Raw genomic sequence first — 9,250 nt, forward strand, 5'->3', positions numbered from 1 at the left:
GGTTTGGGCTGGGCCCAAGAAAAGGATCCTTACTGTTGGCTGATGACCAGCTATCAATGAAAAATTTAGGGAAATTATTTGAAGGAGACCAACCAAGCCCAGTTTGTCGCTTTTTACTAATTTAAAATGCATAAATAAATGCTTAGTATGTTATAATTATAAATTCACTGTATCTGTTAGGAAAACAATTACTAAGGGACAGTATAGTTTTAGTGTTTATCATAGCATAATCTACATTTTATATCTGCTTTTTATTTTTTCTTATTTATAGTAGACCCAAATGATTTGTACATCGTAGAACCCCTCAAGTTCTCTCCAGAAAAAAAGGTAATATTTTGATTCTTTTAGTGTGTTGGTGTAATTATGTGATTATAGATGAATTAGGTAGAAAGGTTTGATTTAATCTTTAAGTGGTCCTTATTTAAATTTACTGTTTATTTCCAGTCATAGTAATGATATAAGTAAATGTTGCAGAAGTCAGCAAGCTATGACCCATAGGCTGTATCTGGCCTGTGGCCTGTTTTGTATGGGCCTGGAACCATCTTTAAAGGAAGGGTTGTACGATGAAAAAGAATATGCAAGAGGGAACAGTATGTGACCTGCAAAGCCTAAAATATTTACTGCCTGGTCCTTTACTGAAAAGGTTTGCTGACCCCTGGCTAATAGTCCTTATTTACTGAGTATCAGTGCTTATTAGGCACAATGTATACATGTGCTATTTCTCTAATCCTCACAGCAGCCTGGAGATGGTAGTATCCCCGAGCTGATATTAGAAAGCTGAAATTCAGAGGGTTTATACTATTGCATGATCTATTAAATCAGTGGTAAAACTCAAAATATACTTAGACTTTTTGGTTACAAAGTCTGCTTTTTCCATTTTGCCTCTCTAAGTTGTACTCATTTTGACTAGAGGTAATGGTCTCTAGGTGAAAGAACTTGGACTTTAGAGCCAAAATAGTCCAGGATTCAATCCCAACCTCCACTTACTGTGTTGTAACTTGGGCAGAGAACCAAACCTCGGAACCTTGGTTTTCTAATTTAGTAACCGGGGATAAAAATACTCACTTCTCAATAAGTTAAGATACACATGAAGGCAACTAGATAATACCTGGTACTTAGTAAGTACTCAGATGTTAGTTATCATCTCCTAAATCTATTTTCAGAGGTGGCTGCTAAGTAAAGAGTTTTGATTGAGTAGTATTTATAAAATGGGAAGGTAATGGTGGTGTCTATACAGAACACAACAGTATGTTATGCTGTTCATAACACTGTTTTACTTCTCATTGGGTTGGTACTTTGCTCCATTAGCCCAGCTGTCTAGATGTTTTGATGAGTTAACTATTGGAGGTCTCATTACTACCTTTTTAAAAAAATTTGTGTTATAGAAGAAACGCTGCAAGTACAAAACTGAAAAAATTGAAACCATAAAGCCAGCAGATCCATTGCACCCAGTAGCCAATGGAGACCTAAAAGGAAGGAAGCCCTTTATGAACCAGAGAGATTTTTCTAATATGGGAGAAGTTTATCATTCTTCCTATAAGGGTCCTCCGTCTGAAGGAAGCTCGGAAACATCATCACAGTCAGAAGAATCTTACTTTTGTGGCATTTCAGCTTGCACAAGTCTGTGCAATGGACAGTCCCAAAAGACAAAAACTGAGAAGAGGGCTTTAAAACGAAGGCGATCTAAAGTCCAAGACCAAGGAAAATTGATAAAAACTCTAATACAGACTAAGTCAGGATCATTGCCGAGCCTGCATGACATAATCAAAGGAAACAAAGAGATCACCGTGGGAACATTTGGTGTCACAGCGGTCTCGGGACATATATAAAATAATAGAACTTTTCATACTGGAGACTTTTGTTGTTCTTTGAAGAACAGTCTGTGGTATTTGAAGGGTTTGGGGGAGGGAGAAAATATTAATGGGAAAAGTATTCAGAAATTATGGTTTCTGCCTTTTTAAAAAAAAGTAGGTGGGATTGTGTCAATCTTGGTTAATGAGCTGCAGTTTTACAAGGCTGATCACTTCCTACAAGGACAATGGTAGACATTTTATAAAGATTTTTTTTTCACAGATTAATTACTGGGACAAACGTAATTTGGAAGCCCCAGTTCCTTTGGGTGGGATAGGAATGAAAGCCTAAACCTCTTCCTTTAGCTTTGTTCCTATTTCTTGCACCTTCCCATATTTATGTGCCTTTTGTCTATTTATAATGCCACTGGAAGAGGAGGGAGAACTTTTTCTGTCATTTGATTTCTTTTATAACTTTGTTAGTTTTTTGAAGCTGCAAACACTACAAGGCTTTAAGGTGATCTGCGCCTGAAGTTCAGTAATGTGGGTCAGACAGTGTAAAGATCCTGCATACTTGCCAAATAGACTACTGTTTAGCAAACTCACTTGAAGCAAAAACTTGCTGGAATTTTTGTCTCTTTTAGGTAAACCTTGATACTGATATTTTCATTTAACTTATTCTCATTTGTTTTTCTCTAGCTATTAACTCAATGAGAAAAAAGCCTACAAGATTTTTTTCTTGCAAATAACTGGTATTTGGAAATAAATTTTTTATAAATTCACCTCTTAAACACAGTAACCACTTGTAAGGGTTTTCATTAGCTACATTACATTTTAAACATTCACAATAAGCACTAATCCTTCAGACTTTCAGGTAATTGCTTCCTGTTACTACAAATAGAACATTTGAAGGTTTGTCAAATGAGTCCAGGTCTCATATGATATAATCACTGCCTATGTACATATGCACGGAACCAGCTAGTGAGTTTGTCAAGCCTTGTCTAATTGGTCAAGTCTAAACGGATTATTATTCCTTGATGTTTGCTTTGTATTGGCTACAAATGTGCAGAGGTATACGTTGTGTGATGTCGATGTGTCTGTTTTCATTTTGTCGTTTTTTTCTTTAAAAATAATTGGCAGCAACTGTATTTCAATACAATGATTTCTTAGTGTGTGTTTGTACAGTAATGAGTGAAAGTCGGAAGTTTCTTTTTGAAAGGGAGAGAATTGACCATTTTGTGTTGTAAGACTTAAGTTATAACTTATTGAGCACTTTTAGTAATAACTGTTTTTAAACTCGTCTAATACCTTTCTGGGGGTATTGTTTGTAATGTGACCTATTTAAAGCCTTTTTTGTTTGTTTAAGTTGCTGCTTTTAGGTTAACAGTATGTTTTAGATGATTTGAATTTTTTTCCAGTCTGTACAATTAGCCATTCAGAGCAAGAGGGCCTGATTGTATAGAAACTCATTGAAAAGAGGTCCAGACGAGAGCAGAGGGAGAGTGGGAAGGTACACAATCTGTGTGCAGCACCCAGTATTGTGGAAAGATGACTTTCAGTATGTAACTACGGAGCTGTAGTGCCATTAGAAACTGTGAATTTCCAAATAAATCTGAACACTTGTCTTTATTAATTACTGGCTCTTTTGTTCTTGGAAGGAGAACTTATAAATATATTACTCAGAACATAGATTGAAGTTTTTGCCACATTAAAAACTAAATACAGTAACATCTCATTACATAATTGATGACATTTCAGCCACCTCTATACTGATTGAACTTACACATAAATATTGTGTTCTCTATACAATCATAATTTCACCATTTCAAACACTAAAATAAGAGTTTTGATCTTTATTTAGTAGAGTGCATGTATGCAGTTTCCTCTTAACAGGTGCTATCTTGAGGACTACTAATTTCTTATTTTTTCTACATCTAAATAGAATATAATGCTTTACAATTTACTTTTAAACTTTTACACATCTAACCAGAGCATAACATTTTATAATTTCAGGTGAGATTATACCTACATGAGGGGAAGAAACAGTTCTTGCCAAGTGTCACTGGCGCCTGATAAGAAGCAAAGCTATGTATATAAAATAAGCTTTCAATGTTCCTTGATAGCCTCATTTTATTCCTTCTAACATTAAGCATTAAAACAGCATAAAATAAAAGGAAACAGGAATCCTAAGGGCAAAGGTGCCGAGTAAAGCAGTTCTTTTAAATGGATTTTTAAAAATACTATGTTAAACATACATACAATCTGAGGAATTAAATAACTTTTTAATAAGCCTTGTATGAGAAAACAGGAATTCTCTACTCTCTACCACTGCCCCCACACCACCACTGCCACCACAGCCTCCTTCACCAAGGATGGTTTGTTCCTCAATAGCAACCTTTTCAACTTTTGTCTCCAGTTGGTGTTTCTTTTACCACTTACTGGTTTTCCAGTTTTAAAGGTGTTCCCAGTTTGAATATTTAAACTTACATACATGAATATGAAATAGCTATTTGTTAACCTACTTGAACAAATCTACATAAGATCATGGCATATAGAAGTGATGTCAGTTTAGAAACAATACTTTTTTAAAACCTGCATTTCATAGAAGAAAGTTATTAAAAACCTCATGCTTTTCCCCAGCTTTTTAATTTGAAAAACTTCAAATCCATAGAAAAGTTGAATATCTATGCACCTTTATTCAGATTTAGCAGTTAACATTTTTAATTTTTTTTTTGCTATATGTGTCTGTGTGTGTGTCTATTTGCATACATTCATTTGAGTGAACCATCTGAAAGTTGGGATATTAGAACCCTTTACCCCTAAATACCTAAGGATGTGTTTTCTAAAAATAAGGACATTCACCTCTGTAGCCACAATACTTGTATCATTTAAAAAGTTGATAATTCTGTAGTCTAATAACACAGTCCATGGTCAGATTTCTCCAGTTGTCCCCATGGGTATCCCTCTTTTTTTTTTTTTTTTTTGGTCCAATGTCCGGTCAAGGTTCATTTGATTGTACTGTTTATTTAGGTTCTTTAAATACAGATTGCTTTATGACTTAGCGTGTCTTCCTTATGTAAGGGCCCATGGGCTACCAAAGTGGGCACTGACAGCTTTTCTAGTGATGTGTCAATACTGTCATTAAATTTTATCCCAACACACAAGTATCCATTAATATAACATTAAGACATTAAATATATCCTATAGGAACACGTATTCATGACCTCTACATTATATTCCACTTTATTACTTTCAAAATTAATCTTTAGAATGTTTACAACAGAGTTTATCACTTGGAATTGTTGCATTTTTTTTGATAAAGCATATATTAAGACCCACCTAAATGCCTAATGTTATAATATGTAAAGTGATAAGTCCATCTGAGCAAACAAGCATCTGTGATTTTTATTATTTTTCCCCTTTTTTACTGAAGTATAGTTGACACACAGTGTTACTACATCAGTTTCAGGTGTGCAACAGTGATTGGACAAATCTATATGTTATGCTGTGTTCACAAGTGTAGTTATCATCTGTCACTATACAATGCTAGTACAATATCATTGCCATTGACTATATTCTCTGTGCTGTACGTTTCATCCCTGTGACTTATTCCATAACTGGAAGTTTTTACCTTCCACTCCCTTTTATCCATTTTGCCTGTCCTTCACCTCTTCCCCTCTGGTAACCATCAGTTTGTTTTCTTTATTTATGGGTTTCTGCTTATTTGTTTGTCTTTTAGATTTCATACCTAAGCAAAGTCATGGTGTTTGTCTTTGTCCAACTTATTTCACTTAGTATAATATCCTCTAGGTACCCATCCATGTTGTGGCAAATGGCAAGGTCTCATTCTGTTTTTTATGGCGCATGTGTGTGTATATATATATATATATATATATATATATATATATATATATGTATTACATTATATCTCTTACATATATCTATCTCACATCTTCTTGATCCATTCGTCTATAATTTATATTGATAGACAGTTTGCTTGATTATCTTTGTGTAAATAATGTAATATAGGAATACATATTTCTTTTCCAATTAGTACTTTTATATTCTTTGGGTAAATACTGCATTTGTGATTTTAGATGAATAAGGGGTAAAAAGCAAGTTTTAAACCCAGGATGGTTTAAAAAGTTCCTCTGGTGGTGTATCATACAATTTAAGAGCAAGTGTATTCAAATCAGACTGCCTAGTTTCATATTTGCTCTCCCATCTCTTATGATGACATTGGACAAATCACTATTAGTCATAATCGCGTTAAGCATCAGATTTCTCACCTGTAAACAGCTATAATAACACCTATTTCAGAGGATTATTCTGAGGATCAAGTGTGCTAATACACATAAAAATACCATGTACCTAGCATATACTGCACTCAATGTTAGCTATTGATGTCTCGATGCTCAGAGTTAGATCTCATCCCTGGTGTCTGACCATCTACCAGCAGGTCAAGAAAGGAGCTCAGGCTTGGTGTAAGACTATCATCTCTAGCCTCAGTGTCTACACCACCATTAGCAAGGTCAGCTGGGAGCTTTAAGCTTGATGTACTCAGGGTAAGACCCTTAGTGCTTTCACCACAGGGTCATTAAACACTCCAGACTCAGCAGGACTCCTAGAAAGATCTTGTCACCTGTTTCTACCCTTCAGTATGAAGCCTTGCCACAACTTTCTTCCTCAAAACCATCAAGGCAGATTTCATATGTCCTTGACTCCTGTTAATTTTGTCACTGCAAGAAGCGCCATATGGCTTTCACATTATTCCTTCAGGAATACTCTTCCGTATTATATTTCCTAATCACTTCCGTCGTGCCCTCTGGAACTCAAAATCAATCATCAATAAAATTCTCTAAATCTTTAGCTTGTTTCAACCTTCCTTTCACCTTTTTATTCTAGTCAAAACTACTTCCCTTGAATCCTTTCCAGGTCGACTTTCTTCTGCACTCCTCACACTACTTGGTCTGAGGAGAGACTAGTTGATGGTCCCCTTAATCTTCCATGACCTAAAATTCACTCTCTGAATCTTACATCAACAAACCATACCACCCACTATTTCTCTTTGTTGCAAATGAGCCCCTATTTTCTCTTGCCCTCTCTCATCTTCATTCTTGGGTTCCCTATCATTCCAGTACTGCCTGTCACAATTCTTGAGGACTTCAATGTCTACCTTACATGATTTTTCTAGTTTCTCAGTTCCTTGACCTCTTTCTCCAATGATCTTGTTCTCCAGTCTGTTTCAGCCACTTAATTCCAATGATTAAATCCTAGTTTCTGTCATTACCAATATCTGTAATCCTTAACACCAATTCCAAGCATCCAGCTTCTGACCACCATCTATTCTAGCGCATTCCCTCTCACACCCTAACTGTAACAATTCTTTGCAGTCCCACCAGAGTCCCACCAATCAAACTCCCATCAGATGGCTGTCATGTGTAGTTCATATTTTGTCTCCAGAAAACATGCATCCTCAGCTACAAACCCTGGGAATGCTGCTCAATCCCAACAGGTTTCAGACTCTTTGCTCACACCATCAGAGTACTTAGCAAGCCAGTCTCAACTTTTTAATTTTCTCGGTGGGACTCAGTCACATGTCCTTTGTGCTCCATCTTTCCCTAACTTCAGGGACACATACTCCTGGGGAAGGTGATCTTATTCCTTGGTCAAACATAAATCTTGGTCAGTGTAATTCAATCATGGTAAATATTCTCCTCACTAGTGACTGGTTTCAGTATGGATGTGTGGTGAAATTCTGGCCAGTGGCAAATGAAGAGAAGTCTGCCAAGAGTGAGGTTTCTTTGCTGTTAAAAATCAAGTTGTAGTAAGAGAAGGATGTTTCCTTCTCTTGTTTTCTCTGGACAATTTCTTGTCTGGATGACATATGTAAACTTCTCACACACACAATGGCAGCTTGTCTGAGGAAAATCTGACAGAGGAAAGAGTAGAGCAGAAAAAGAAATTGTTCATGCCCTCACTCTAAGTCACTGAACCACTGAAGCCATCCAATCTTGGGAGTTCTTGTTAAATGAGATAATCTTCTCATGTTTAAGCCATTCTTGACCAGTTTTTGTGTTACATATTTGTATTATGCCAAAAGCATCCCATCTGCTAGAAGTTGCACTTATAAAGTGCCAACACCATGCTAAAGCATTGTATACATATCCTCTTATTTAACAATCTCTATGAGTATGGTTATTGTGTCAGTTTTAAAATGAATAAACTCAGAAACAGAGAGGTCACAAAGTAAGTGAAAGAGTGGGGATTTAAGCTTCTCTCTGTAGTAAGACTTCAGTGCCTAGGCTCTTAAGCACCATGCTGTAATGCCTCCTGGTAGAGACATGGGGGACACTACCTGAGAATGCCCAAGACCCCTCTGAGGATCTCAGAAGAAGGTAGGGACCAATCACAGAAGCACCACTTTCTGGCATTGGGCTAGTTAGACCTGTCCTGGAAAGTTCTCATTTTGTAGTCACAGCCTGGTGAGAACTAAGACTCAGAAATGCATTAACTATACCTATTTGGGACAAAATGCTGCATTTAGTATCTGTTCTCAGCGTTACTTTAAATTCTAATTTAATAACTAAAGTAGTTATCTTTAAAGTTCCAAAGTTATGTTTTCCAGTAGTTCTTAGGATATTGTAACTATGTAAGGTGACAGACATTAATTAGACTTATGTGCTGATCATTTGCAAGCATACAAACATCAAATCATTATGCCGTATACCTGTATATCAATATAATGTTATATGTCAATTATACCTGTTTAATTTTTTAAAAATTTATTCCAGGGAATTGGGAACCCAAAGTAAATTCTTTAAGAGAAAGTTCCAATTTGGAAAAAAATATACCAAGAATATGTGTAGTACGTAGTTATCAGATAAGAATGTGAATCCTTCCTTCAAAGAGGTGTTTGTTCCATGAACAGATTGACTAGGCAGGGACTGCCATAGCTCTTAACCTTAAGAATCAGGAAGTCTATACTGTCCATTTCCAAGAACCAGGGGGCAATGAGGAGAAATGAATGGTACTTATGTTAGTGGTGGTTAAAAAAAAAAAAAAAAAAAAAAAAGTCCTATCTCCAAGGGCAGCAATCAGTATTCTTATACTTTATAGGGGTTTAAGGAACTTTAAAAGAGGAAGTATGAAAATGACTCAAAATCCCCACATGAAAAAGAATATTGAAGGAGCATGAAATGATAATGTACATCACATCAAAGAGACTCTGCTTTAAAAATAACAACTGCTAGTGGAGAACGGAAGCTGTGGCTCTCCTGTTCCCCCAAGACTCTATGATCTCCCCCCACTGCCCCAGAACACCCTTCACATGTATCACGTGATTCCTACTCATGTTTCATTAGCTCTCATCGTTTTGTCTCTGTATCTCAGAGCACTGAGCTCATTGAGTCTCTCAGAAAACCTGAAATATTTACCAAGGGCTATATCACTGACCCAAG

At 36.2% G+C, this 9,250-nt stretch overlaps 1 protein-coding gene across 6 annotated transcripts in view; it reads left to right on the forward strand.

Annotated features, from left to right (window-relative positions):
* The window catches only part of SUCO (SUN domain containing ossification factor), an 89,461-nt gene extending 86,038 nt beyond the window's left edge, over positions 1-3,423 (forward strand). For 3 of the 6 annotated variants that reach the window (XM_072830639.1, XM_072830641.1, XM_072830642.1), the window contains 2 exons: positions 272-327; positions 1,386-3,423. In XM_072830639.1, the coding sequence (XP_072686740.1) occupies positions 272-327; positions 1,386-1,829 (500 nt within the window). In that variant the 3' untranslated portion in view covers positions 1,830-3,423. Of the gene's footprint in view, positions 1-271; positions 328-1,385 lie in introns of those variants that run through there. The other 3 variants (XR_012033026.1, XM_072830640.1, XR_012033027.1) reach the window with 3 other exon arrangements.
* Positions 3,424-9,250: the final 5,827 nt, after the last annotated feature.

The sequence above is a fragment of the Canis lupus genome, chromosome 6 (genome assembly GCF_048164855.1).
Source record: "Canis lupus baileyi chromosome 6, mCanLup2.hap1, whole genome shotgun sequence".
NCBI classification, from domain to species: Eukaryota; Metazoa; Chordata; class Mammalia; order Carnivora; family Canidae; genus Canis; species Canis lupus.